The sequence below is a fragment of the Pseudorca crassidens genome, chromosome 10, assembly GCF_039906515.1.
Source record: "Pseudorca crassidens isolate mPseCra1 chromosome 10, mPseCra1.hap1, whole genome shotgun sequence".
NCBI classification, from domain to species: domain Eukaryota; kingdom Metazoa; phylum Chordata; class Mammalia; order Artiodactyla; family Delphinidae; genus Pseudorca; species Pseudorca crassidens.
Genome location: NC_090305.1, coordinates 103,261,239 through 103,272,224, shown reverse-complemented (window position 1 = coordinate 103,272,224; position 10,986 = coordinate 103,261,239). Strand labels below are relative to the sequence as shown.

Below are 10,986 nucleotides of genomic sequence, written 5' to 3'. Positions count from 1 at the left end.
GCAAGTGGCCTAGCCTCTCTATGCCTCTGTTTTCTTCTTGAGAGCGTTGAATGCCCTGCTTCCTGTGGAGTGCTTAGAGCAGTGCCTGACACATAGTAAGTGCTCAATAAACACTGACCGTTACGATTATTAGCTCAGAGCCTGGCACTAGCAGGGGCTCCCTTTTCTTCCTAGGTTGGGCATCTCCTCAGAGATAATGTTCAACCTCCCAAGGATGGCCTGGGGTTCCATGTCCTCCAGGGTTGCCCTGAGACACCACACTCCTCCCAGGGGGCACCGGACTGAGCCTGACATGTGCCCTGTGCCACCTCTCTGGCCATAGGCCTAAAGCGGCCACCACGGGCCTGTCAGCCTGTGGCACGTCAAACAGGGTGTACCTGCGTCGGTGCCGGGAAGCTCTCCTCCTCGGCAGCTGGTGATTAGGAAGTCACTCCCCGCAATGGACGGGGTCTAATCAGCCTGCCGATAATCACCAGGCCCAGAACGTGGCTGCGATTCAGGAAAGATGATCCCCAAAGGCTAGAGCCACTTAAATCCTGGCATTGACCACAGGTCCCCTTGGTAACCCATAACTCTCAGCACAGTTTAGCCACTGAGCTAATTGATGTTCCAAGGCAGTTAGCTCATACCCGGGCGATTGAAATGGGCTCTAATTGCCAACATCCTTCAGGTAAGAAGCCCCACATGTTCCACCACCCAAGAGGCCTGAGCAGGAACTGAGTCTCTTGGCAAACCAGTCCTCTGATTGCATCTAATTAATCAAAATAAGGTTCGCAGAGAGAATTAATTAAAGAACATATCAGAGGAAGTCGTGACATCGGGACCGTTCACAGCAAAGCAGGACAGGAGGCTTCACTGAATTTGTGAGAGGCAGCTCCTTGAAAGAATGTTCCCCAGCTTTTAAAGCTGCCTGAGCGAGGGACGGCAGGGGTAGAGGAAAGACCACTGGCCTTGGAGTCTACAGAACTGGGGTGAGCCTGCTGGTACCACCCACGTGAGATGTGTGGCCTTGGGCGAGTTGCCTCACCTCTCCAAACCAGGCATCTCTCACCCATAAAGTAGGGGTGTAAATCATGAGTGGAAAGTCCCCGCACAAAGGAGGTTCTTGGTGGCACAGTGTAGAGGTAAAAACCGGCACCTGCAGAGGGCTGTTAAATGTCCTCTAAGGCATTTTATTTTATTTTATTTATTTATTTATTTTTTGGTACGCGGGCCTCTCACTGTTGTGGCCTCTCCCGTTGCGGAGCACAGGCTCCGGACGCGCAGGCTGCGTTTGCGGACGCGTAGGCTCAGTGGCCATGGCTCACAGGCCCAGCCGCTCCGCGGCACGTGGGATCCTCCCGGACCGGGGCACGAACCCGTGTCCCCTGCATTGGCAGGCGGACTCTCAACCACTGCGCCACCAGGGAAGCCCTCCTCTAAGGCATTTTAAAAGGCAGATGTTACACTGGGTCACAACATAAGCTCTCAGCTCCGGGGTCATCCTTGAGGCTGGGCTCACAGGTTTGTAGCGACTGCGTAGCACCCTGCAACATTTGGGTTTGCGTCTCCAGCTCCCGCTCAGGCAGGCCTGATCTCAAATCCCATCTCCACCTTCATTCACACATTCGACAAATGTTTGCTGAACGTGTGCCCTGTGCCAGCACTGTCCTCGGTGCTGGGGGTACAGGAGTGGTCCCTGCTTCGTGGAGCACAGAGTTTGGTGAAGGAGGAGGCATTTATGAAAAAATCGCCCAAGAAGACTGGCAGACGCTGCTGGTCCCTCACTCCATCCCCTCAGCGCTCACCTTTGCGGTACACACAAGAGCATCCTAAGATTCTACACCTAAGGGCCTCTAGTGGTCAGTGCTTGGGGCAAGCTGGAAGTTCCAGGGAGTTAACATCCCTAGGAGCAGCCCTCAACCCCTGATCAATGGGAATCAGAAGAAAATCTCCAGCTTCCTCACCCTGTCAAGTGGGAGACTGAGGCCTCTTCTACAGTTTCTCAAGGAAACCCTGCTCACTAATGCATCTACATTCACTTCCTTCCCTTTCCCGAATCCCTCCCCCACTCCGAGACCATTGCTTCCTGGGATCACCCTCCAAGGAAACCACTCGCACTCAAGTCCTCGTCTTAGGTACTGGGGGAACCAGTACCTCGTTAGGTACTGGGGGAACCAGCCTAAGACAGATATAATTACAAACTGTGACAGCTGCAAGGAAGGAGCGAGACGCAGAGCCACATCCCAGCGAAGTGCTGTCTGAAATGCCAGCTGAGGAGGAGGAGTTACCTAGTGTGAATCATCAGGCGTCAGCAGAGCAAATAGGTATCGCTCACTCTAGGGATGTTAAGTGGAAAAGTTAATTTAACATAGCAGGGCTGGCGTTCAGCTAGTTGCACTGCTGTGGCCTCACAGATTTGTCAGAATCTGTCCATTCTGATTGGACATGCGCCCTGATTGGCTGAAGACTGTCTTGCACCAGTTGTTGAATATCTTGAATATCACTCTTGAAATAAAGTGCTGACGAAATCGTCAGAGCTTGGGGAGCTGTCCTGCAGAAAAATACCACAGAAGTGCCCTGCCAGGGAAGCTGTTTCCCAGTTTTCTAATCAGGAAACTGGGAAACGAGGAGGCTGCCATTGGAATCATCAAGTTAAGAAACCACTACTTGGGGACTTCCATCATGGTCCAGTGGTTAAGAATCCACCTTCCAATGCAGGGGATGCAGGTTTGATCCCTTGTCGGGGATCCCACATGCTGTGGGGCAACTAAGCCCGTGAGCCGCAACTAGAGAGCCAGTGCGCTGCAACAAAGAACCCCGCATGCCGCAACTAAGACCTGACACAGCCAAATAAATAATTAAATATATTTTTTAAAAAGAACCCACTACTTGGAATACTATTCAGCAATCAAAAAGAACAAAGTAACAAAACATGTTACATCATGGATGAACTTCAAAAACATTACACCAATTGGCAAAAGCCAGGCATAAGAGACCACGTATTATAGATTCTAGTAGTATAAAATATCCAGAAAAGGCAAATTGATAGAGAGAAGGTATATTAGTAGTTGCCTGGGGCTGAGAGTGGGGAGAGAGATTAATTGTAAATGGACACAGGGATTTTACTGGGAGTGTGAAAATGTTCTAAAACTGATTTATGCTGATGGTTGTATCACTAGGTAAATTTACTAAAAACCATTGAATTGTATTCCTGCAATGAATAAATCTTGTGATATGTAAAATATACCCCCAATAAAGTTGTTTAAAAGAGAAAAGAACGTACGACCATAGGTATGAACCTGGCCAGAAAGCCACTATGAACAACTGTCTCTAGATACTTAAGAGCTGGAGTTTGGTGCAGAAACAAATCATTATCACCTTGCTTTCCAGCAGGAATCGTCAAAGTGGCCTTCTCAGTCTCACACAAGAGCTTACTGTGCTTCCAAAACTCTAGCTGCAAGGGAGCCTTGGAAATGCAGTTTTTGCTTTCCAACCTCCACAGTTCAGGAAGCACCCTAGGTGACCCCAGGGAATGTGAGGAGTAGGAGAAAAGGAGGCTCCAGAAAGAGGGAACAACATGGACAAAGGCCCTGATGTGTGTTCAGGAAACAGAATGGGCAGGCCATGGTAAGGAGTTTGGATTTTATTCTAGATGACATGGAAGCTGCTGACAGGTCTCAAGCAGGGTGGTTGCCATGGTCAGATCCGCTTCCCTCTGGTTGCTATGTGGAAAATGGGCTTGGGGGACAAGGGTGGAAGCCTGAGGCCGGCAAATGATGGTGGCCAGGATCTGGGTGGTGGCAGAGGAACTGGGAGAAAATGGGTGGACCTGAGATATATCCAGGAGGTAAAATTTATAGGACATGGTAAAAATTGGATGTTAGGGGAGGGGAGGCATAGAGACGACCTCCAGGGTTCAGCCTTATGAGCTGAGAAAAGTCACCTTACTTCTCTCTTGGTTTCCTTTTCTCTGAACTGGAGTTGACTATGATGAGTGATTAATTCATTCAACAGATATTTACAAATTACCTACTATGTGCTGGGCAGTGGGATAAAAGTGCTTTTCCTGATGTCTGGCCCCAGAGTAAGTGCTTAGGAAAATTTTCCTTTTTGTTTCATTCTTCAGAGCTCACCTCAAGTGCACCTTCTCCCTGGAAGGCTTCCCTGATTCCACCCCAAACTGCACTGCTTTCTCACACTTCTAAGGGTTGGCAATCAGGGCTAGAAGATAGGGTGAAGGAGGAAAGGAATGGGCCAAAACACCCCAGATTTCCAGTGTTAACAACTCTAAGAACACTGATTTCTTCCCACTGAGCCTTTGTTCATGCTCTTTCCTTCTGCCTGAAATATTGTATCTCTTATTTATCCTTTGACGCACCTTGGATGTTTCCTCCTCCAGGAAGCCTGCTTTGCCCATCCAGACCAATTTGTTCTGCCATCTGTGTCTACCTTGCATGCTTTGCTAACTACGAAGTGGTCGTCTGTCTCCCCACTGGATGGGGAGCCCCTTAAGGGCTGGGAGTCGGTCTGGAAAACTAAAATGGAAGTGACCTGAAGCTTTCAACATCCATTCAACAAATATATATTGAGCACCGACTTCATGCCAGGCCCTTATTTAGGCAGCATTGATAAAAGCAGACACATATGAGAAGGGAAAGATGGGAAGGATTTCAGTGAAGAGAGAACAAGGTGGGAGGCATCTGTGTTAGTCAGAATTGGCTAAGTTTTGCTGTGGTAACAAAGAAACCCTGACATCTCAGTGACTTAATACAACACAAGTTTATTTCTTCCATGTGAGAAGTCTGATCTAACTTCCATCTGGTGACGCCAGGGCTCAGAATCCTTCCCTCACATGCTCTGCTCTCTCAACCGGTAGCCTCCCAGCCTTCCTTGGCAGGAATAAAAGGGTTAAGGGGCTCTAACTGCCACAGCCCCAGACTGACACTCCAGCTCACAGCCCATTAGCCAGGACTAGTCACATGACTCCATGCCAACTGCAAGGGAGGCTGGGAAATGTAGGGAAGCACATGCAGCATCTCTGCCACAGCATCCTAGGCCAAGCAAAAGGTACGTGTGTGAGAGGGGGAAGGACAGAGGTATTTGGGGAGCAGCATGCAGATTTTATTAAGGATAAAGCCCCAGTGCCTGACAAGAACTCACATCAAAACCCCCGTGTCTGGGTTTTTACTTTTTTTCTTTTTTGTGTATGTGATTGGAGAATGAACGAAGGAAGGAACAAGTGTGTCTGCAAGGCTCAGTTTTGAGTCCCTTCTGGTCTTGGAGCACTAGAGCTAAAGAGGCCATTTATAAGGGTTTACTTGGTGCTAGGCACTATGCTTGGAGCTGGACACCTATTGCTCCATCTCATTTACTCCTTTGAACAACTCTGAGAAAGGTGTAGGGATCACTGTGCCCATTTTACAGATGGGAAGACTGAGGCTCAAGTTGGTTCAATCATTTGTCCAGGACTGAAGCCAATGCCCAGACCCTTTCCATCATGCTGCACTGGTCTGATCACTCTCAGGGGCAGAGGGGAAATGTTAAATGGCTGGGGGAGTGGTCTTCTCACTCTTCAAATTGTCCCATATCTGAGGAGGTAACAACAGCGGCCACACCAAGCAAGTTTGGAAGGAGAAGAGGGTAGGGTGTATTCTTGGGCAAGTACTTCACTTCTCCACACTCAACTGAAACTCAACTTCAAAAGGACATGACAGCCTTTTGGGGTGGCCATGGGATTGGATGAGAAAGTGTCTGTAAGCACTGAGCATTTAAGAAGTGCTCTGTAAGTGGCCCATGTTACCTGTATTAGGGTGTCCGCCTTCAGGGGGAGTCTGTGAGCAGAGGGTTTCCTGCTAGGGCCCTGATTGCCTTGATGGTGCCAGTGAAGAAAGCCAGAGGGCCTAGAGGAAAGGTCAGCTCTACCTTCAGGCACCTCGGGGCACCTAACCTCTGTGCCGGGTCCCTCATCAGAAAATAGAAATATCCACCGAATGCTCAATTTTTCAGCAGGCTTCTGAGAATATTAATGGAGATGGTGGGTGTGAGTGTATTTTATAAGCCCCGAGTCTCCCTCCAACCCCACCTCACCTGAACTGCGGTTCCCTGAGGAGAGGAGCAGGGTCTCAGACACTCTTCCAACCTCTCCTCTCCCTCCCCAAGAAGGTGACCAAAAGCTATTTGCAGAAAAGCCAAATAGCCCATCTGCCCACTAAAAAGAGGGTGTCCAATGCAGAGTCTAAGGCCTGAGGAAATTTCAGAGTTTGAGTCAGAGGTAGCGAAGCGGAAATGAGTGAGCCAAACTCAGCCTCAGACAAGTTGCTTAACCTTTCTGTACCTTGGTTTCCTTGTCAGGAAATTTGGCATAATCATAGTAATGCCTGGGATTATTGTGAGGAGTAGAAGAATTAATATATGTAAAGTGCATAAGAACTGCCTGACACATAATAAGTGTTGGCTATATGTTACTACTATTATTATTTGATTCACATGATGTCAAAGTTTTTGGATTCAAGTGTCTTCAGATGGCCTCTTCCTGTTAGCCCAAGTCTCCACCACTCCCTATTATCCTACACCCAGCCTGCCTCCCTGCCTGGCCCCAGAAGGTGCCTGGTTAGAGTTGCCACCCACAGCCTGTTCCTTTGTCCTCATTGTGCCTGCCAGATGACACAGGCTGCTGGTTCCTGCCACAGGACAATGACGATCACCAACCTGAGCCAGACCAGCCCTCTAACAATCAGGCAAACTCAAGGCAGGGTCCTGAGCTGTCTCTCACACCCATGGCTCTACCTCAGCTAGCTGTGTGTCTTCTGGCAAGCCCTTCCTCATCTCCAAGCCTCAGTCTCCCCCGGTGTCAAATGGGCTCCAGAGCTCCAGTGCACCTCCCAAGCTTGTTCTGAGATGGGGACAGTGAAGAGGACCTTTCACCCTGCCAAGGTCCCTGATTCCCTTCTCAGCAGAGCTGGGGAGATCTCAGCCTGTCCCCTCTCAATGCTGAAAAGAGAAATCCCAGCTGAGACAGAACTGCAACGAACCGAGGTTATCCAGATGCAGGTTTTATTATCATTGATGGGGAAAGGAGCCTAGAGGGTTACACACAAGCCGTGACTTCCAAGGTGATGTTTACAAATTCCTGCACATGTTTATTCCCACAGCCACCACACAACACAGCAGCACCTACAATGCTTCCCCCCACACAGCTGTGGGTCAGGGCTCTTCCCACCCACAAAAGGATGCCCAAGAAGAGGAGGAGACCCGGGTACTGGGAGTGAAGTTTACACATGGCAAACCCTGACACACGGGCAAGGGATGGAAGCTGGATTTGGACATCATGGCTTCAATCCCACCCACCCTCACTGCCTGTTCACACCAGAGGCACCCTGCCGCACTCTGGGGATGCCTTAGAAGACACAGCAGGGTCATCTTAGCCAGGGCTAGGGAGGGGAGCAGGCCTGCAGGGGCGGGGGTGAGAGGGACTCTGGGATCTGCCCCCTTGCCAGTGGCGCAAAGTGGAGTAATATGAGGTTTTAACTCATAGGCTGGCTTTCTCACATCCCTGAAGCAGGCGGGTGAGGCCAGGGGGGTTTGATGTGTATGTATACCAGGGGCTCAGGTATGTATGGTCAGGCATCTAAGGAGGATGGAAAAAGGGGGTCACAAAGGGGTAGGGCATACAGGGCTCAAGACATTCTTAGACCCCAAGTTGATTTTACAAGAAACGGGGCTCACTCCTCCAGGGGCTCCCTGGCCTAGGCCGCTCGCCGCCCAGGGTGCTGCCGCTTCTCTTCATCCCCCTGGCCCCTGCTCAGGTCATCCAGGAGGCCCAGCAGGAGGCTGGCTTGACCACAGGATCCCCAGAGCCCACATGGGCTTCCCAGGGCCCTCTTTCCTGGATGCTGGCGTTTCTCCGGCATCAGCTCTCCCTCCTCCTCCTCCTCTTCCCAGCTGCTTTGGGCCTGGGGATCTGCCAGCCGTCTGCCTGGGTGCTGCCTCTTGGTGAAAGTGTACCCAAGCCAGGAGGAGCGCCGGCCAGGGTGCTGCCGCTTCTGCTGGCTTATATCCTCTGGCCATGCAGCCACCTCCTCCTGCCGGCCAGTGTGCTGCCGTTTGTGGGGTCCCACGGCCCCTCCTTCCTCTTCCTCTTCCACTCCCTCTTCTGACTCCTCCTCCCTTTTGCCTGGATGCTGACGCTTGGAGAGCCAATATGGTTGAAAGATCTGGGACTCTGGGGAAGGAAAGAGGCCAGTGAGGGACCCCCTGACTCCTAGATGCCCACTTCAACCTTCCTCCCAGTCAAGGCAGATCCCCACAGCATTCACCCAGATTCATGGCCTTGCACCTGCCTCTCAGATCTCACAGACACATAGACACTCACACAGATGGTCAAGGGCATGGCCTCTGGTTCCAGTCTCAGCTCTGCCACTCCCTAGCTGTGTGACCGTAAGCAACTCACTTAACTTCTTTGAGCCTCAGTTTTCTTCTGTGTAAAATGGGGTGTGGGAGGGTAATAACAGTACTTATCTGATGCTTAGGAAGATCCCATCGTGTGATAAGGTGTTTGAAGTGCTTAGAACAGTGCCAGGCATATGCGTGCCTAGTAGGTTGTAATTAACGCTGTCACACACAAAAAGACTCTCTCTCCCTGGCACAGAATCTTTCCTACTGAAGGTCTGCCCTCTGAAATATTCCTGAAACTGCGATGGAAAAGGAATCTGGTCCCAGGAAAGGGTCAACTCACCACCTGCCGAGGGTGTGGCCAGTGGGAGTTTCTGAGCTTCTGAAAGGCAAGAGGCTGAATGACCAAGTCGCTCCCTCCCCTTTGCGGCCGAGTTTCCCCTAAACCTCTCGGGCGTCCTCCTCTCAACCCGCAGCCCCACACAATCCTGCCCCTTACCTGATTCGCTATCTTCCTGGTTCTCTCGGAGTCGCTGGAGGTCTTCCCGGAGGAGGAGGAGGGGCTCCGCCTGCCGCAGGAGGTCGTCCAGGCCCAGTTGCTCGGCGGCCATAGCCGCCTCCTGCTGGGCCACCTCCGGCTGTGCGCGGCCGCCGGGGACACCGGTCAGGGTCAGGGTCAAAACAATGGCAAGCAGAAACCAAGGGCCGGACATCGCGGCGCCTGGGGTAGGGAGGACAGGGAGAGAGAGCATAGGTGCCCCGCGCTCCCCTCCCAGCCGATTCTATCGCCCGTTTTCCCGTTGGTTCCCTAGGCCAGGGGGAACCAACCGTTCAAACATCCTTCCGGAGCAGGACCACCTGCCACCTTACGGGGGGCGGGGCGGGGACAGCCGGAGGGTCTGCCTCGGGTCCTGGGCGTCCTCACCCGTAGGGATGCTTGGAGAGCCTGCCCGCGCTCAGTTCTGCCTGCGCGAGCCTGGAAGCCGTGGGAGCCCCATCGCCACCGCCACTTCTCAAGGCCACGCGGAGCTGGGGAAACCAGCGCTGGGGCTGACTCTCCAGGAGTGTAACCACGAAGACTGCAGCGCGGGTCCGACGGCCAGGATGCTAATTGCAGCGTCGCAGGCTAAAATTCTCCCCAAGTTTCCCAGCGCAACGCTCTCATTCCAATACTCCTTCTACAACGTTCTGATTGCAACGCTGACTCTATTTCTAATGCTAAGATTCTATGGCTAGGCTACGAATCTAATTCTAACGCTAAAATCCTGATTTCAACGTTAACTCCACCTCTAAAATCCTATTTTAGCGCTGAGAGTGAGATTCTAAGGCTGAGATTCGATTCCACCGCGAAAATTCTGTTTCTAACGTCCGGATTCGAATTCTAACTCCCAAGATCTCCCGCCGATGTCCTGCCCAGCGCTGCCCCAGCTGGCCCCCCGGCAGGGGTAGGGTGCGAACCTTCCCCCGACACGCTGCGCGAGCGCTGCAGAGGCCGGGACATGCGTGCCCACCCGGGAGGGACCGCCACCACTGCCCGCGCCGTGCCTCCATCGGGCCCCGGCCTGAGCTGTGAAAGATCAGGGGGTACGAGCGCAGCGCCCCTCCTGGGCGCGCTCCGGGCTCGAAAGCCGCCGCTTTCCGCGGGGCGCACCCGAAGGCGGGCGGAGGGCCCCCTTTCCAGGGCTACAGACGCGGCCTGCGGGGGAGAAGGGACGGAGGTAGTTACCTGCCCGGCGCGAGCTCCGCGGACTGGTCCGGGATCCTGGGCTCCGATCCGGAGTTTTGGGGTCTGGAGTGGGCGGGTCAGGAGTCGGGGAGCGCTCGCAGGACCCGGGACGCCGGCTGCCAGCTTCTCGGCGGGGCTGCTGCTTATATCTGCGCGAGGCGGCGGCGCGGGTGAGGTCAGCGGGGAGGGGTCGCGGCCGCCGGGAAGGGACGCTGACGGCAGCCGGCCCCGTGGGTACCCCGCCCGCCCGCCTGCCAGCCAGCTCCGCCGGAACTATGGGGCGGGGACGGCGGGGGCGGCGGGGGGTGGGAGGGGGAGCGAGGAGGCACAAGCGGCAGAATAGGGGGCTGGTGGCGGGTTGTTTCTGCACCCAGCTTCGAAGGTCTTCGAGAACACTCGTGTAGGGGACAGAGAGTTGCTGAGAGAATCACACAATTACAAAGATGCACACAGGAGAAAATCGGAGATAGAGACAGAGACCGAGAGATGCATACAGAGAGAGATACAGAGCAGTCACACACCAGAGAGACCGAAAGACACAGAGGCAGTCAAGACGGGAGGTGGCGAAGGGAGGGAGAGTATAGGAGAGACTGAGAGATGAATAAAGTGGACAAGTGGACCTGGGCTTTGATCTTGACTCTGTCACCTCTGGAAAATGCCTCCCCCTCTCTGGTCAAATTTCCTCATCCGTACAGTGGGGGAGGGAGACAGTTTTCAGAGTTCCAAAACTGATGGCCTATGGGCTACCACTAGTTCATAGCTGGTTTTGTTTGAGCACCATAGTGTTTTTTGAAAAAAATCTGAATAACCAACATCTTAAAACCAGGAGAACTCAGGAAAAATATGGATTTATGGCTTCTCTTGAAAATCTCTTGGGAAAATGTGGT

The 10,986-nt window shown here is 52.7% G+C and overlaps 1 protein-coding gene across 2 annotated transcripts; it reads right to left on the bottom strand.

Annotated features, from left to right (window-relative positions):
* Window positions 1-7,016: 7,016 nt before the first annotated feature.
* On the bottom strand, window positions 7,017-10,339 carry TRH (thyrotropin releasing hormone). 2 transcript variants are annotated; one of them, XM_067755560.1, is made up of 3 exons: window positions 10,100-10,339; window positions 8,873-9,094; window positions 7,017-8,203 (listed from the first exon to the last, which is right to left on the bottom strand). In XM_067755560.1, the coding sequence occupies exons 2-3, from the start codon at window positions 9,084-9,086 to the stop codon at window positions 7,728-7,730; spliced, it is 690 nt and encodes a 229-aa protein (XP_067611661.1). In that variant the 5' UTR covers window positions 9,087-9,094; window positions 10,100-10,339; the 3' UTR covers window positions 7,017-7,727. The 2 variants fall into 2 exon arrangements, with proteins under 2 accessions (XP_067611661.1, XP_067611663.1); XM_067755562.1 differs by lacking the exon at window positions 10,100-10,339 and adding an exon at window positions 9,299-9,824.
* Window positions 10,340-10,986: the final 647 nt, after the last annotated feature.

What these genes read in the sequence shown, in the direction of transcription:
- TRH (XM_067755560.1), bottom strand. Translation starts at nt 9,086, where the DNA reads ATGTCCGGCCCTTGGTTTCTGCTTGCCATTGTTTTGACCCTGACCCTG. An exon ending in CCAGGAAGATAGCGAATCAG is followed by an intron (nt 8,204 to 8,872) that starts GTAAGGGGCAGG and finishes TTCCTTCCCCAG; the next exon opens with AGTCCCAGATCTTTCAACCA.